This window comes from Bos mutus, chromosome 21 (assembly GCF_027580195.1).
Source record: "Bos mutus isolate GX-2022 chromosome 21, NWIPB_WYAK_1.1, whole genome shotgun sequence".
NCBI lineage: Eukaryota > Metazoa > Chordata > Mammalia > Artiodactyla > Bovidae > Bos > Bos mutus.
The window spans coordinates 14,214,554-14,233,240 of NC_091637.1; the positions used below are offsets into that span (position 1 = coordinate 14,214,554).

The 18,687-nt window shown below is 49.0% G+C and overlaps 1 protein-coding gene across 2 annotated transcripts in view; it reads right to left on the minus strand.

Moving 5' to 3' along the window:
- The window catches only part of SLCO3A1 (solute carrier organic anion transporter family member 3A1), a 374,545-nt gene that overhangs the window by 27,802 nt on the left and 328,056 nt on the right, over window positions 1-18,687 (minus strand). For both annotated transcript variants that reach the window (XM_070358050.1, XM_070358049.1), the window contains exons 6-7: window positions 13,521-13,719; window positions 12,095-12,233 (exon numbers count right to left, since the gene is read on the minus strand). In XM_070358050.1, coding sequence (XP_070214151.1) covers window positions 12,095-12,233; window positions 13,521-13,719 — 338 coding nt within the window. The remainder of the gene's footprint in view (window positions 1-12,094; window positions 12,234-13,520; window positions 13,720-18,687) is intronic.

An 18,687-nucleotide genomic window follows, 5' to 3' on the forward strand; every position in this document is an offset into this window, starting at 1 on the left:
TGGCTGAGAGAGCAAAGAGGGTGCAGAGATGGCAGGGAGCTGAGAGCGGATGGTGGGGAGTGAGCTGGAGACCAGCGAGATACATTTATTAATATATGATCAGAGAGGAGAGAGCCAAGCAGCTGCATTCCATTTGATCTTCGGGTGGATTCTTGCCCAGCTGCCCCGGCTCCCCAGCATGGTCCTGGCTCATGCTCCAGAGGAGTTTCTGATGGTGAAGGGAGAAACAAGGGTGCAGGGAAAGGCAGCGCTAGCTAACAGCCAAGCCAATTAAGGTTTGATAATAATAGTGCAGAGGTCTTTAATGAATACAAAATGAAAACAATCATAAATGATTCATTGCCTTTCTTTCCAGGGCTGCTTGGCTCTCAGAGCACATACTGGGGTAAATCTTCCTGAGGGTCAAACAAATCCTCTTTGGTTTTTACGTGCCCTCTCCTCAGCCCGTCTCCCATCCTTGCACCTCTCCTCCTCCCTCTCCCTTTCTTTCCCCGCCAGACGTAACAGACTGGGGCTCCATCCTGTATGACTGTGCCCCACAAGAAGCTTTTACCCGTGGGAAGGAGGGGGAGACACAGGGTGGGGCTGGACCCCTCTTCTTAAGCCATCTTCCGACAGCAGGTGCTTTTGTATAAATGGCCCCATTACAGCACCCAGGGGCATCTCCTGTGGTGAAAGGTGCTGAGGCTCAGCCCCTCTGTCTCTTTGCACACATCTCTGCCCAGAGAAATCACAGATCTTCAAAACCCAGTACTGACATTTCATTTGGTTGCAAGGCCTCCCCAGTTGCCCCCATCTGAGCTGGCACTTCCCTCCACGGGGACACACTCCTCACCCCATGGCAGAGACCCTTGCTATCCTTCTGGAGGAGACCTTAAGCTCCTGGGATAAGAACGCGTCGTTTCTGTGATCTATCGAGCACTGTCTTATAACAGTGCTGAGACGCAATAGAGGAAACTCAGCAGGTGGTTTTAGGATGCGAATGGGAACAGATCTTCCTCTACTTTTATCAGGAAACAGGGCTTCTCCCTGAAAGAGCCGATTCACTGGAAGAACCCCTGATGCTGGGAAAGATTGAGGGCAGGAGGAGAAGGGGCAACAGAGGATGAGATGGTTGGATGGCATCACCGACTCAATGGACATGAGTTTGAACAAACTCTGGGAGATAGAGGACAGGGAAGCTTGGTATGCTACAGTCCATGGGGTTGCAAAGAGTCAGACATGATTTACTGACTGAATAACAAACAAGGGCTTCTCCTCAACTTAAAATGAAAATGCCACTTCCCTCTCTTCTGAGGAGAGGAAACTGATCCTTCCTCTTCCCACACCCTGAATGCTGAAGCTAAATTTTTCCAGCTGTTCATGCTCACTACCTCCCTGCTCTTGACTCACTCCACCTGGCTTAGATTCCTACATGCAGCGATCAGATCAGCTAAGCTCACCAGTGACCTCCACAGACGACCCCTCCATCCACTTTTCTCTCCTTGGAGCCCCTTGAGTGCGTGCCTGTGACCCACTGCCTTCATGGCTTCCACGGCTCACTCTCTGGTTTCCTTCTTCCCTTTTGCATTTTCCTTGCTGGCACCTGCCCCCTCTCCTACTTGAAAATGCCAGAGCTCCTTGGGGCTCTGGTCCAGATTCTCTTCCCTTCTCACCCTGCACTTTTCCCTAGATTGTGTTACATCCATGTGCTTTCTGATGGAGCTCCCCAGGTGGCGCTAGTGATAAAGAACCTGTCTGCCAATGCAGGAGACGTTAAGAGACACGGGTTCAATCCCTGGGCCAGGGAAGATCCCCTGGAAGAGGGCATGACAACCCACTCCAGTGTTATTGCCTGGAGAATCCCATGGACAGAGGAGCCTGGCAGGCTACAGGCCATGGGGTCACGCGGAGTCAGACATGACTGAGCAACTGAGCATGCATGCAGATGGTTTCTGATGACTCTCCTAAATTTCATCTCTAACTCACACCCGTCCCAGACCCACCCGGGATGCCCCTTCCTAAGCCTCTGAACATGCTGAGACATCAAAACCAACTCCAGGATGAGCGCCCTGTAGGGGATTCTGTGCTGGCATCTTGGCACTACTCTACGGTCCAGGGCGGGGAACCATCTCCTTAGGATTCCCGTCCCTGCACAACGAGAGCTGGACCAGAGGAAACACAGAAGAGATTCGTAAGTGAGGCAGGGGTCAGATGGTCAGACCTGGGGACAGACAAATGCGGAGGTGCCCAGGAGGAGCCGGTTGGCCCTACCATCACTGTGTGCACCCACCTTCTTTTCTGACCACCCTGCTGACAACAGAGGCCCTGTGCCCACCTCTACTGACCTGGATGCAGTCTTGCTGACGTCCCTGAGTGCCCCCTTCATCTCACTGAGCAGCCCGCTGGGCACAGCTTCTGGGGAATTTCCCATAAGCCTCAGCCTGCCCACCTGAACTGATACTTCTGGGGGTGTGGTGACTTTCCTCCAGTCCTTCATCTCACTTCTTCCAGATCCCAATTCCCCAACTCTGCCACGCTACATAAGTTCTATTTCCTATACTAAACCCTGTACTTCCAAAAGACGTGTGGGTGCTGTTTTCCTGACCAAACCCTGACAGATATATATGCTCCCAGCCCCCATGTCCTTTCCTTCCACATCTCTTATCTTAGAAATGACAAACTCTATAGAAATGTGATGGTAAATTCTCGACCTCCCCCATACTCCTATGTCAAAGCCTCCTCGTCACCATAAGGCTAATAAGGACAGAAACCACTGTGGTTTTGATTCCTGACTTATCCCTAGCTCGAGAGGACAGTACTGAATGAATGAATGAACCCTCAAGGTCCGTTCGTTTTACCACATCCTAAACAACTAAACAACAAAGACAAAACATCTCTCAAACCCTGCCCTAGTTCAAACCACCCCATCCTTTTCTCTTTGGTCCCTCCTGTAGCCTGTGAGGAAAAAGCGATTTGGGACTGGGGTCCTTAGAACCACGTGGACTCAGAGAGTGCTCAGGTAGAAACAGGAAACTGGCCCATCCATGAGGAGCTGGCTTAGAACTCAGACCCCGGGAACTGAGTTCTGACTCTTGTAGCCTTTAGGACTGTGAGGTGATCAGTACCCTTTGAATGAACTGCGTGACTGGTGAGCTCTGTTTAGTTTAATGAGTACTTTGTAATTGGAACCTACACCCAGTCTTAGATTTCTGCTCTGCACCTGGGCTATGGCTCAGCTGTATTCCATTTACCATAAGAGGAAACTGCCTGGACTGCCTCTGCTCTGAGATGTGAAAATCCCCTTCTGAAGAGGGTCTTCCCTTGATCGGGCCGCGATCGTGGCCCTACTGGAATGGTACAGAAATAAGATGCCTTTATGTCAGTGACTACCCAGTCCATATGGTCCAGGTAAGGCAAACTTGTCCAGGAAGGCACAATCCCGTGAATGGTGTGAGTGAACGGCGGGGCCGAGCCATCCTGGGATGTGCAGCCAAGGCATGGGGAGGGGTGAGAGCACAGAGCCAGGGAGAATGGGACAAGAATGGACCCAGGGCAGGCCGGGTGGCTGGACAGAAATGAGGCCCCTGTTGGGCTATAGGTGCTAGGAGAGGGGAGAATGGGCCCGTGATCAGTGGCGATACTGGCTTGCCCTGGTGCCAAGGAGAGATGCTGGAAATGGATGTGCATGCATGCTCAGTTGCTCCATTCCTGTCCGACTCTTTGTGACTCTATGGACTGTGGCCCGGGCTCCTCTATCCATAGGATTCTCCAGGCAAGAAAACTAGAGTGGCTTGCCATGCCCTCCTCCAGAGGATCTTCCTGACCCAGGGATCAAACCCATGTCTCCTGCATTGCAGGTGGATTCTTTATCCACTGGCCACCTGGGAAGCCCCCTGAAAATGGATGGGTCCCTCCCAAAGGACCTAGGCAACTCTGTACTCATTTATTCAGATTAAACCTATTTGAGATGAGCTGTGAAAGAGGCTGGGGAGGAGGTAAGCGCTAGTGATCTGAGTGGGAACTTGGATGGGTTTCCCTCTTGGTTACAAGAGTCAGTTCGACAGGATGAACAGAAAACGCAGGTGGTCCGGAGGCCTAGGGTACAGGCTGGAACATTCCTAGGACCCTGCCCACAGAGAAACCAAGGGTAAATGCTAAGCATAAGTCTGAAGGCAAGGGATGGAAAAGGTCCTTTATTTGGGCCCAGGTGATACAAGAGACTGCAGATTGATCTAGAATCTTCCCTCCTGATGTCCCAGTGTGGTGGAAATAATTATCACGGGGTACATGATTGGAAGAGAGGACTTTCCAGCACTGGGGCTTCACCCTACGATCCCAAGCGAGCAGGGAGGAGTAGGACAGGCCTTTGCTGATATTGACTGGGCACGCAAGTTAACTGAGACCTGCGAGAGCCCCGATCACTGGAAAGCCTGAAAATACAGAGACAACCTGGGCAGCATGGGCTCAGTGCACAGGAGTCTAAGCAAACTCCAGGAGACAGAGGAGGACTGGGAAGCCTGGTGTGCTGCAGTCCATGGCGTCGCAAAGAGTCGGACACGACTGAGCGACTGAACAGCAGCAACCTGGGTATGAGGGAAGGAGAGGCTTGTTGGTGGGGATCTGATTCTCACCCTGTGTGTATGCAACAGTCCAGAATGCAGGTGGACCTTGGCAACTGCCTGCCGATGACCACGTCCTGCATAAAGTGGCAGCCCCCCTAGTGCTGTCCTTGGCAGCCCCCAATATATTTAACTATGAAGAAAGCACATTAGGCTCCAGGAAAGGAGTTTACCATTCCTGACCTGGCAAATGTCTGGTTTTCCATCCGCATGGCAAAGGAACGTCTTCCCAGTCTGCCATTCTCTGGGGGAGAAATGATGTGAGAGTTGGAGTCTCTGCCTGGTACCATGTGTGGGTGGCAGGACCAGGCTTTCCTATCCTGAGAGATCTCGTTGATAATTAGATGGCCCCATTGCACACAGAGGAGCTGGCCTGACAAGAATTGGAAGCAGTGCTGGTGACCTGGCGGACAGGGTGGGATTAGCTCGGAAATTCTACGAGAATTTATCCTACAGGCAGACTTGCCCGGGCATAGAATGATGTAAGTCCAACTCCAGTCACAACAGTGCCTGCAGGAACTAAAGTTTTGCATCCACCTGAATGACCATCACTAGGGGTTGGTTAGATACACACCAGTAGGCTCACACAATGGAAGATTATGCAGCTGCAAAAAGGTATCAGCATGCTCCTTACACACTAACATGAAAAAAGTCCACGATAAACTATTAACAACAAAAAAACACAAGTAACAAGCTACAGTACAAAACAGATAACCAACAAGGACCTACTGTTCAGCATGCTGCTGCTAAGTCACTTCAGTCGTGTCTGACTCTGTGCGACACCATAGACGGCAGCCCACCAGGCTCCCCCATCCCTGGGATTCTCCAAGCAAGAACACTGGAGTGGGCTGCCATTTCCTTCTCCAATGCATGAAAGTGAAAGTGAAGTTGCTCAGTTGTGTCCAACTCTTAGCAACCCCATGGACTACAGCCCACCAGGCTCGTCCATCCATGGGATTTTCCAGGCAAGAGTACTGGAGTGGGGTGCCATTGCCTTATCCCACTGTTCAGCATAGAGAACTAAATAGAGATACATGTTTTCTGTGTACTTTTTCTGTACACTTTACTGAAAATAAACATACTATAAATCATCTATACTTCAATTAAAGATAAACAAACAAGCTATTGAGAAAGTAGCATTGACACATATACATTACTGTGTATAAAACAGATAGCTAGGGAGAACTTGCTGCATAGCACAGGGAGCTCAGCTCGGTGCTCTGTGATGCCTGGGGGGTGGAGTGGGGGTGGAAGGGAGGGGATATATGTACATATATAACTGATTCATGCTATTGTGCAGCAGAGACTAATATAACATTGTAAAGCAATTATCCTCGGATTAAAATGGCAAAAATGATGACAAACAGTAAACAAACAGCTACAGAATAATACCTGGAATGTGCATGAAAACCCAGGAGCATATACAAGAAACTAATAGTAGTAATTACCTACTGGGCAGAGTCGTGGACCAAACAGCAGGTGAACAGGAGAGAGTAATGGAGAGGAGGAGTTCGCACTCCCTCCTGTTTATACTTCCTGGTTCTTGAGCCACACAAATGTACCCGCTATTCAAAAAAATTTAAAAACTCCAGAAGAAGAAATCAACAGAAGAAGAAGAGCACAGTCATTGAAAATTCTACTCTTGTTCTACATCCAGCCATTAATTTAAATTGAGAAATGTTTCTATTCACATGCAATGATGGGGATAAATAATTACAATAAAGCTGGAGACCATAAAAATAGAAAAATGACTCTCTCGAAGCTAGGATTCATTTTCCCATTGATGGAGGAAATCATTAGCATGCTATTTTGACAGCTCATATTACATGTACAAAATATTCCTCGGTAGTGTTTCTGAAGTATCTGGCAAATAAAGTTGTTTTTGTTTGGGCTTTTTCCCTCTGTATTCAATACTGAGGGATCAATTCTACTAATTGCACAAGTAAAACTAATCTCTAGGTTGAAAATGACATTTCTAAAATGGCAACCCACTCCAGTACTCTTGCCTGGAAAATTCCATGGATGGAGGAGCCTGGTAGATTACAGTCAGTGGGATTGCAAAGAGTCAGACACGACTGAGCAACTTCACTGACTTCACTAAGGGGACAGACAAGGGGGTGATGATGTTCTTTGTATTTTGAGGCTGTGAAAACTTGAATGTTTCTTTCTCAACGTCCTGAAATACTGATGTTGGTTTTCTTTCTGAAATGTATTCAGTTACCAGGAAAAAAGGGCTTCGCTGGTGGCTCAGTGGTAAAGAATCCACCTGCCAACACAGGAGACGTAGGTTCGATCCCTGGGTTGGGAAGATCCCCAGAGGAGGGCATGACAACCCACTCCAGCATTCTTGCCTGGGAAACCCCATGGACAGAGGAGCCTGGTGGGCTACAGTCCATGGGGTCTCAAAGAGTCGAACAGGACTTAGCGACTAAACAACAACAGCCAGGAAGTAACGGCAATTTCTATGAAAGGTAGGACCTGAGTCCTGTAGTTCAGAAGGGGGCAAGCCAGGGCGAGTGCTGACACACGCAGCGTCCGGCCCTGCTTCTGCCTGATGCCCGAGGTGGCAGAGGCCAGGGACGGTACAACAGCTGGGATGTCTTCCTTTGAATGATAACACACTCTCATGTGTCCTAGACTTTCACGGGATCTTTTTATGATTCAGCGAAGTTCCTCAGATCTTCTCCTGTCATTTATTACTGTCTTTTTGCAACTTAGAATCTCTTCACCTCACTGGCCCAACCCCAGCCGGTATTTCCAGGTGAAGACCTCAGAGCCTGTTGCAAAGAGCATCAGCAAGCAACCCATGTGCCTCTAGGCAAATGGGAAATTGAAACACGGCAAGAAGAAACGCACTTGCTTGTTCCCTGGCAGGGTCACTGGCTGAAGGATAACGGCCACGGAGGAAAAACTCTGTGATGAAAGCGAGACCTCCATCCACGCTTCACCGCGGTAACCTGCATCCCGTCAGAGCCTTAATGATCTCCTGCTGAGGGGCAGGGAAAGGGTTGCACTTTGCGGAGCACCAGGCTCACTCTCTGCTCTGGCATCCGAGGGGGAGGTGTGGGCAGAGAGGAGGGGAAGGATGGAGCTGCAGCTCAGACGGATACAGGCTCCTCCCTCTAGATTCTCCTCTTTCCTGACTCCAAACCAAAGCTTTGCCCATGTCACCAGGTTCAAGCCTCCCCACCATCCTGTGCTCATATTCATGCCATACTCAGGTGCCCTCCCATCCTATCCTCCAGGCAAACACCTACGCGTTCCCCATGGATGAAGGCCAGCCCTGAGACCCGCTGTCCTGAACAAGGAGCCCCCTGCACGCATCCAAAATGGGTAGCCACATCCCCTCCCTGCCATAGCACCTACTTGAGCTCCATTCAAACCAGTGCTCAATAAATCCCTGTGACCTGGAGCGGGGCACAGATGAGTCGTCTATCCTTAGCCCTCCACAAGCTGCTGTGCCGGACTTGTACTGCCTTTGAACATTCCACTGGTGGCTGACAGAAACCTTTTTCTAAGTCAATTATTCAGTACATCAGAAGGATACAACTTCCAGCAGTCAATCAGCAGCTCCCAACATGCTTTCTGTTGGAATAATTACTTCTGAGAGTGAAAGGGACAGAAACAATCTGGACAATATATTCCTGCCAAAGGAAGCTTAGAAAATTAAGTTGCCATCTTTTCCGTCACCCCTCCTGGGCACGTGCAATGAGAATTAGAAATTGTATATTAAATGCAATTCTGGAAACTTCCATTGCTATCACTCAAGGAGAAATGAGATCAGACAATAAAAAACAAAACCTCAAACCAGGGCAGGAAGGAAAGTCTCATATCAGGAAACCACTAACAGAACCAGATCTCCTAACAATCAGAGTGATTTCGTCGGTGATTTATTCACGTCTAATCGAGTTAGGGGGGATTTTCACAAGCCTGGATGGAAGCTGTCAAGTGGGGAAAGACAAGCACAGATGAGGTATTCGGTATTGAAATCTACAGTGGCCAGCCTACCTGCCTGCCAGTTGTGGTATTACCACCTGAGTTTCTCTGGGGCATGCTGAGGTTGGCACAGTCTCCAGCCAGGCATGCAGGAAGCCCAGGGCCTTTATCAGAGCTGTGGCTAACACTGGGAGTGCAAGGGTCCACAGCAGAACCTCATCTATGGATGTGGGTGCCTAGTGATGGGCAAGTGATGGAGATGCAGGTGAACATGGGCCGTGCGGTCTGGTGGAGGGGGGCCACCCTGCTGGGAGAGCAGGTGTTGAGGCTTCTGAGGGGACTGGCGGGGGGCGGGGAGCGGGGTGGTCAGTGCAGCCTCGGAAGCAGGGAGGAGGTGGGAGGAGGCTTCTCAGCTGTGGATAAGGATGTGTTAAGGACTGTCAAGGGCTTAGGGGAAGACCTGCCCTGATAAATAGCATGCACAGAGGTCCAGAGGTGAAAGAGAGCTGGGAACGCAGGGGGCACCCCAAGAAGCCTGACTGCATCAGCGGTTCTTCAAGAGTGGGGTGGAGTGGGGAGGCTGAGGTTGGAGAGGCAGCAGGGTCAGATTGTGAAGGCAGAACCCCGACTGAGGGGCGCACACGTGGAAAGCTCCTTTGAACTGGCGGAAAAGGCAGGCATACTAAAGAGAGAAGTCAGAGGGCGAGGGAAGACAGTGAGACTGCCGTGCAGCAGACCCTGCGTTTCAATGCCGGCGCCACCACGGTCTATGTGACCTCGGGCAAGGATTCCTCTGTAATCAGGGGATAACACCTCCTTCCAAGGTTGTTGTGAGGATAAGTGAGACAATACACACGGGACTGGGGGTACAGGTGACGGAATGGCTGTGCCCACACTGGGAGAGGACTCCAGCGGATGCAGGTGGAAAAAATACGAAAGGGGGAAAGAGGGATGAAGAAACCTCTAGCTTGAGGAAGAGTTTTTGGAGGGAGCTTGCAGACAAGAAGGGGCGAGGAAGAGGGAGTAAACATCCCAGGAATATAATCCACCCTTTTGGCATTTTCTCAAAATTCTTGAAAGTATTTTGAAATTGCTTTTTGCTCCTTTTTGGTTGACAGCCTGAGATTCCTCTGATCTGGGACCACGAGTGACCTGTGAAAGGCCCTGTCACCTGGCCCACACAGGCTCTCAGAGGAGCTTGCCAGTGTTGCAAGTTTCAGGGTTGTGGTTATTTTTAGGGCTGAACTGTCACAAAAGCCCCTTTCCAGGGTACGCATAGCTCTGTGACCCGAAAGCCCTCGTCCACCCACTGGAAGACGAGGCATCCAGAGACCTGCCTCTGTGGGGGGAGTGTGACTCCCACCCTAGCCCTGGGACTTTCTCATTCTCTGCCTGGTCATTGCAGGGGGGTATCACCTCTCTGCATTGCCTGCACCCCAGCAGACAATATGAGGCCTCTCATACTGTCAAGAAGAGGCAGGTGTCTGGGAAATAAACGATATATGTCCAGAGGGAATCGGAGACGCTTGCCCTCTGTTGATAATTGCATTCCACAGCTTGCTGCTTCAGCAGCCAGAAGCAAACCCGGGCCTGATTAAGCTCTTATTCAATAAGCCCCTCGTCCTGGGAAGAACAGGAGACACACATTTTTTAGACCTTTTTTTGGTCAGAGAATGCTCTGGAACAGACTGCTTTGGTCTCAGGACACAAGCCTATACTGAGTCAATGTCATTCTCATCACAGCACAGTAACCAAACTTGATTTATAATATAGCTTTTAGATATTAAAGTGTTAATGAAATTGTTGTCATGAAAAAGAATAGCTTGTACTTTTATTTTAACCATTCTCAAGGTCCCATCTCTTTTTAAAAATTCATTTCTACCCACTTAAGGAAACTGCCTTATCATCTACTTTAAAAAAATCAGTCCTTGCCCCCTCCACCCGAGGGTGATTTATTTTCTCTATAGAAAAATGTTAATAACTGGCCAAGAATCTAAATGTTAAATGTAAGGAAAAATGAGGTCTTTGGAAGTGAAAACAAATGATACAGTTTTCTTCCTTCAAAGAAATAGCTGCTCCCAAAAGACAGACAGTAAGTAAAGGGGAGAAACAAATGATGTCAACTCTAAGTTCCTTGAAAGCAGCCACTCAAGCCATCTTGTCTTTCTTTCCATCTCTGCATCTCCAGACATTTACAGAACACTTGTGGGCGCCAGGGCTCACTTAGGAAACTCACAGGTCAGGGCAGATGACAAACCCTTTTAACAGATCACTGCAGTGAAATGAGAAAGGTGCCTCCAGGAGAGACAGGTACCAAGACTGCAGAGGCAAGAAGCTCAAAGATAAAGGACGGCAGGGATGGTTTCACAGAGAAGGGGGCATTTGAGTAGGGTACTGATGGGTGAGTAGGAGTTGTCAGACTGGAGGAAGAAGTAGGAAAAGACACAAGTTGTATGGGGAAAGTGGAATACCCAACCTGAAAGGAAGCACAGCTGAAGAGCATGGTGGAGGAAAGAGTGCCTAGACATTATCTTCTAACTGATCAGAAAGGGTCCGATGCAGTGTTACTTAGGAGCTGAACAACTGGCAGTCCAGTGGTTAGGACTCTGTGGTCTCACTGCTGGGCCTGGGTTCAGCCCCTAGTCTGGGAACTAAGATCCTGCCAGCCACGTGGCATGACTGAAAACAAAACAATGAAATTCATTCTAGAATGCAAGGATGGTCCAATATTAGGAAACATATTTATACATCATGCTATGGACAGCAAGGAGATCAAACAATCAACACTAAATATTCATTAGAAGGACTGATGCTGAAGCTCCAATATTTTGACCACCTGATGCAAAGAGCGGGGTGTGGACACAGAAGGGCAGGTACAAGGTGGGATCAGCAGGACTAGGTGATCAGTCCCGTAGTCTCAGGTTTTCATGCAGAGAGTGTGGAAAGTTGCATGCAGGTTAAGAGTCAACTGTATAATTCATGTTGAGAAGGAAAAACCCCCAAAACAAATACAAGAACAAAAAAGCAAACCAAAAGAAATGGTAGTGGCAAGATGGAAAAAGGTGGGAGGCATCTAGCTGAGAAGATAAAGGCAAAGGAAATCGAGTACAGAAGATGTTGAATTAGCATTGCACAGTCTCAGGTACGGAAGAGGTCTTCCCGGATAAATGGTTCTAACCTTTCTTTCCATACTTCTGTTGATGGGGAACTCATTACCTGTGGTGTCATCATATTCCTAGCTTTGAACCATAATCTTTTCCTCTGGATCCATACAGCTTCCTTTGAATGTTTACTCTCTGTTAAAATTGCTCAATGACACTTTTTGGAAACCTATTTGATTTAGCACGAAGCAGCTGGATGGCCTGGCAGGCCTCCCATCCTTCTGATGGAGAACTCTCCACCAGAGCAAGGCACAGGCTGAGACAATTCACAAGGCAGGGACACAAACCACAGGACACATGTGGTTGCCCACTCTTATCCCTGACCTGGGGTTTTAAGCTACTCTGGCTGTCTGTGCTCCCCTGCCCCATCCCATCCCATCAGAAAATCAGCAATACCGTGCTGTTGCAGCCAGCAAAGCAGGCAGACAGGTAGGTGATGCCGTCCGCCCCGCACACTGGAGTGAAGGAATCGGTTTGGCATTCACAGTTTTTATTGCAGGACGAGTAGGGGTCCAGGGCCGAGCCAGGCGTTGAGCTGGAACAGAGAGGACAGGTGGAATCCATCAGAGAAAGGTCGTCTTCTTCTGGATCCCCATTGACAGCCCCCTGCCCTCTGGGGTCACAGTGCCCACTGTGGCCATGGTAAAGGGAAGGAAGGACGCTGGTGTTTGGACTGTGTGTGGATATACAGAGGATGCCTTGGCCACTGTGCTTCCATCCTGCCTGTCTGACCTCGCAGGGTGGCAGACGAGCCTGGCTCAGTCTGACTTAATGTCACGAGAAAGCCTGGTGGCCTGCTTGGAGGAGGAGACTTGTGTGGAGAGGAACTGGTATCCTGCGGCCCAACCATGCTGCAGCCCTGATGCTCCAGACTGGACTCCCGGGGAGATGCAGAGGCTCACGTAGAAAAAGGAACAGCCATTGGTACTGGATTTTCCAGGCAAAAGTACTGGAGTGGGGTGCCATTGCCTTCTCCAACGGGATATATAAGGACTCTCCAAAATGCCCTCTAAGGACAGGTCTGATTCAGCTTCAGTTCAAAGTCTTGGGATAATAGATAGGAAATAAGATGTCCTGTAAGAGCTAAATTCCTTCCTTTCTTCCCTCCCTTCTCTCCTCCTCACCCCCCACACTTAACATGGGCTGGACCCTGAGATTACTATGTGAGTCTAAGGATAGCTTCTTATTGTTTAAGGAACTGTTGAAGTCTCTTCTATTTTATGGACTTCCTTGGTGACTCAGACTGTAAGAATCTACCCTCAATGCAAGAGACCTGGGTTCGACCCCTGGGTTGGGAAGATCTGGAGAAGGAAATGGCAACCCATTCCAGCATTCATGCCTGGAGAACCCCCATGGACAGAGGAGCATGGCGGGCTATAATCCTTGGGGTTGCAGAGTCAGACACGACTGAGCTACTAACACACATGCATACTTCTCTCTTGTATTATAAGCTGAATTTTAAAATAAAACCTATTTTTAATTTTCTATCTTCACCTAATTCCTAAAATCAAATGCCAAACATAGGCACTTGAGTCCTCTGGGGAGTGAGTGTCTGCCTGTCTCCCCAGTGCTCCCCTGGCCATCCTGGGAGACAGCCCTTAAATGGAATTCTGTCCTCTCCACCCAGAAGGTTCACATATATCCTTCAACACTGGGTGGAAGATGCAGAGGCATCATCAACTTCCAGGTCAGGGTCACTAGGGATGAAGCAGGCTCCATTAACCTACCCCGGAGAGAGGGTCTTGGCATCCCTGGGCAGGCATGGGATGGTGGGGCGGGTGTGTGTGTATGTGTGTGTGTGTGTGACCTTTCTGAGACTTACGAGTTTCCATAGGGAACAGTAACCCCAGCCACGGGGCCTGTGTCACAGCCCAGGAAGAGGAAGGAGACGTAGCAAGCGGTGGACACCAGGTTGACGAGCATGGCCATCCGAATGGCCCCAAGGGCAGACAGGCTGAGCTTCTTCACCAGGAGACCGCCCAGGAAGATGCCCAGACAGGCACACGGGATCGCAGTCATCCCTGGAGCAGAGCAGAGGGGCAGGAACCATTAGCCAGGGGAGCAGGGCCAGTCAACGCAGACACTGGGCACCAGCCCGAGGCTGGGCCCTGCGTGAACAGAATCCCCCGTGACAATACTGCAGTGCCACTTCCTCCCCTGTACCCCGAAGTCTCTGCTTACAGCCTCATTTCTACCTACCCTCAAGGAGCCCACAGATAACTGGGGGGATACAGGCACGTAAAAACTCACAGTGATGAGGCATGTAAGTCATACACCTCTCATGCTAAGTGGGAACCCTCATGGGAAACAGCCCCAGCTGGTGTGAGAACAACTGACAGGGCAGATGGGCTGAGAAACACACGTGCGTGTTAGCAATGTGCCCTCTGTGTGTTTCCCAGGTGGTGTGGGAAAGAGGGCTCAAGGTCAACTGGGGATTTTCTCTTCTTCAGGCAAAGAAGGGTCTGGAGGTTGTTTAAACAGAGGCCTCAGAACTCACCAACCTAGAGAGAGACAGTGTTTTAACCAGCCCCGCAACTTCTCAGGAAGTAGCATTGATCAAATCAATACATTTTGTAGCTCCTGGTGAGTAATTGGCATACATTTTTACCTCCCTCCCCAACACCTTCTTATAAACAGAGCTATCTGCAAGGCAGCAGGACCATAAACCTGCTATTTCTGATTCTCAGAGACTCAGGGCATCTTAGGAGGACCAAAGGATCCTAGGAGTTCCAATCTCGTTTGGTTTTGTTCTTATTCGTTTCATCTAAACTCAGCTTTAAACTATTGCATGTCATTTATCCACCATGTAGATGTGCATGGCCAATTTTCCAGTTTAGGCTGCCTCTTGCTTGCCAATCAACAGACCTCTAGGTCAATTGACTACATCAATCAGCTGGTATGTGCTAAAGGAATGCAAATTAATTTTAATATTCGGGTGAGAAAAGCATAATCAGGGAGGCTGAGCTCTGCAAAGAAAATAGCACAAGTCAGATTTTAAGAAAAACACAGTATTTTTGTATTATTTGACGTTCTTGGATTGTCTGCGCTTGGTTCTTTCTCATCCTGGTACAGACATGATCTTCAGGACCTCACCCCTACTTGCCTGTCTCTCCCCCATGCCATAGTGACTCCCCAACCATACCCAATTCTCTTCTCTCCCCCTGGAACAGACCAAATCCATTCAAGCCCCTAGTCTCTGCACGTGCTGATTCTTCTATAACATTCTGTTGTTGTTTTAGTTGCTAAATCATGTCTGACTCCTTGCGACCCTATGGACTGTAGCCCACCAGGCTCCTCTGTCCATGGGATTCTCCAGGAAACAATACTGGAGTGGGTTGCCATTCCCTTCTCCAGGGGATCTTTCAACCCAGGGATCAAACTTGTGTCCCCTGCACTGGCAGGCGAATTCTTTACTGCTGAGCCACCAGGGGAGCTCCCAGGACATTCTTACCCTATGCCTTTACCTGGCTGGGCCCTATCCTCACAGGGAGCCCAGGCCACCCCACCTAGAGCGACCCAGCAGCCCGTCTGAGGTTCCTTACTGTTTCCTGCCACGTTTCATTGTTTGCATGGCTCTCCTCATTATGGAAGCTGCCTCAGACATTTCTGGTTTTCCGGTTTCTTGTTCTCTCTCCCCCTCCTAAGATGCAGCTTCCCCAAGGACTGTTCCATCCTGTTCAGTGCCTGGGCACTTGGGAACTATTTTCTGGATGAACGAAAGAGCGAGCAGATTGCATCTGTGTCAGTGAACACCGATGACCACAGCCCACGCCCAGAGAGCAGGCTGCATTCCGTTCCATTTTCCATCAAAAGCGGCGGGGAGCAGCCCCTGGTGATGATGGTAACTATGGCAATAACAGGCTTTGGGCACCTTCTCTCCAAGCCATCATCCACCTCCCCTCTCCCTCCCTGATGTGTATGAAGCCTTAGCATGCGGGCGGTTATCAGAACTTCCCCCCAAACTCCATCCTCATTACCTTAGCCTATGCAGATTGAGTCCTTTTTATCTTCATGCATAAATCAAGGCCATCAGCCCTTAATCATCTGTGCTGCTCTTTTCGGAACTCTGCCCCATCTACTGATGACTTTGCGGGTGGCCCAGAGACAGCACTGATGGCCCAGGATGATGGCAGGGGGTTCCTCCCCGAGGTCTGCGGGAGCTACTGATGAAGGCCTCTGGGACATGAGCCTTGCCCTAGGCTTCTGTAGCCTCTCTCTGTCCCCTCAGGGCCCCCTGTCAGCCCCTCCCGCAGCCAACCCTCCAGATGCCACGGGCAGGGCACAGGGAGAGGGCACATGTCCTGCCTGCCTGGACTGCCAGACGGACGGACAGACCGACAGATGGCCACCAGGCTGCCTCTCCCTGGGCCAAGTGCTCTAACAGACAGAGTCACTGAGACAGAGACAGATGTAGGAAAGCGAGATTGATTTTTGCCTTCTGCCCTGAAGACTATTGATTTGTTGATAGGAAACTCTAGGAATCTGTTCTGAACTAGAACAGAGCCCCAACTTTGAAGCAAATGTAATCAAAATGTAAGAAGCTGCAGTCAAGAAATCAGGAAGTGAGAAAGAAAGTCTTTGGGTGCTGGAGGGCTAAACCAGAGAGATTGTAGGCATAAAGGAGAAGTTATAACTTTAATTACAGAGATACTTTTTAAAAAAATATAAATTTATTTATTTTAATTGGAGGCTAATTACTTTACAATATTGTATTGGTTTTGCCATACATCAACATGAATCTGCCATGGGTGTACATGTGTTCCCCTTCCTGAACCCCCCTCTCACCTCCCTCCCCATACCATCCCCTGGGTCTACAGAGACACTTTTCACCCTATCTCTGTCAGATGGGTACTAAGGGCTGACTGCATTTTGCTAATATCTCTTGGAAGAAAGTACTTATAAAAGAGTGGATGGTAAAGAGTTATTAGTAAGAAAAAGAAAAACATCAGCTTTGTGCTGCTCTGGCAGCCCCCTGGGAGAGGTGCCGGGGTCTGACCACATCCTTGTTGGTAGGGTTTTAATTTTTGTTTTTAATTTGATACCTTATGTTCTGTGACGTGCACAAGATTAAGGGAACCTGATGACTTGTTGCATCTGTACACATCCTTGTATTAAAACATTTCCAGCAGCCTCAGGGGTTCTCTGCTGTCCTCATTCTCCCAAAGTCCAAGAGTAACTATCATTCTGGCCTCTATTACTTTAATTAATTTTTCCATTAAAAAAAGTATTTATTTTCCTTATTTTGGGTTGCACTGGGTCTCTGCTGCTGCGTGGCATTCTCCAGTTGTAGAGAGTGGGAGGCTGCTCCCTAGCTGTGGTGCACGGGCTTCTCACTGCAGCGGCTCCCCTTGCAGCAGATCACAGGCTCTGGGTTCACAAGCTTCCATAGTTGTGGCTCCAGGGCTCTACCGTGTAGCCTCAGCAGTTGTGGTGCACAGGCTTAAAGCTGCTTCACAGCATGTGCAATCTTCCTGGACCAGGGGTCAAACCCGGGTCCCCTGCATCTGCAGGTGGACTCATCCATCATACCAACAGGGAAGTCAAACTTTTCCTCTTTCTAACTTTTATTAATGTGATTCTTTTGAGTCTGACATCTTTTGACTGTCCCAGATCCATCCACATGGAAGTATATATACAAGCTCTTGCTTTCTTATGCTGTGTGGCAGTCCACTGTATGAATATTCTATAATTTATTTACCCATTCTACTAACTGATAGATATTTGGACTGTTTCCAGTTTGGGGGTTTATGCATAAGGCTGTTTTAGATACTGTTACCTATGTGTATATATTATGTTTAGTTGTGAAGTCCTGTCCGACTATTGTGACCCCATGGACTGTACCCTGCCAGGCTCCTCTGTCCATGAGATTCTACCAGGCAAGAACACTGGAGTGGGTTGCCATTTCCTTCTCCAGGGGATCTTCCCAACCCAGATATCGAACCCAGGTCTCCTGCATTGAAGGCAGATTCTTTCCCAACTGAGCTGTTACCTAAGCAAATATAAATAAGTGGACCTAAACACTCATTTCTGTTGGGTTATACCCAGAAATGGAATGTTGGATCCCAGAGTAAGCACATGCTTTCAGCTTTCGTAGGCACTGCCAAAGAATTTTTCTCACCAGCAGCATACGAGAGTTCCAGTGGCTCCACCTTCTCACCAACGCTTGGTGCTGTTGGTCTGGTGGACGTGGACTAGCATTTCATTGTTCACATGTGTTTTCCTGGTGACTTATGTTGGGTCAGCACTCTCACATGGGTTTACTGGCCAGTTTGTACAGGAAACATTAAAGGAGAAGATCAGAAAATATCACCTTGCCCATTCCTCTCAGGACATGATCTACTCCTACTTCAGTTCAGTTCAGTTGAGTTGCTCAGTCGTGTCCGACTCTTTGCGACCCCATGAATCGCAGCACGCCAGGCCTCCCTGTCCATCACCAACTCCCGGAATTCACTCAAACTCATGTCCATTGAGTCAGTGATGCCACCAGCCATCTCATCCTCTGTCGTCCCTTTCTCCTCCTGCCCCCAATCCCTCCCAGCGTCAGGCTCTTTTCCAATGAGTTAACTCTTCGCGTGAGGTGGCCAAAGTACTGGAGTTTCAGCTCTAGCATCAGTCCTTCCAATGAACACCCAGGACTGATCTCCTTCAGAATGGACTGGTTGGATCTCCTTGCAGTCCAAGGGACTCTCAAGAGACTTCTCCAACACCACAGTTCAAAAGCATCAATTCTTCGGCACTTAGCCTTCTTCACAGTCCAACTCTCACATCCATACATGACCACTGGAAAAACCATAGCCTTGACTAGATGGACCTTTGTTGGCAAAGTAATGTCTCTGCTTTTGAATATGCTGTCTAGGTTGGTCATAACTTTCCTTCCAAAGAGTAAGCATCTTTTAATTTCACGGCTGCAATCACCATCTGCAATGATTTTGGAGCCCCAAAAAATAAAGTCTGACACTGTTTCCCCATCCATTTCCTATGAAGTGATG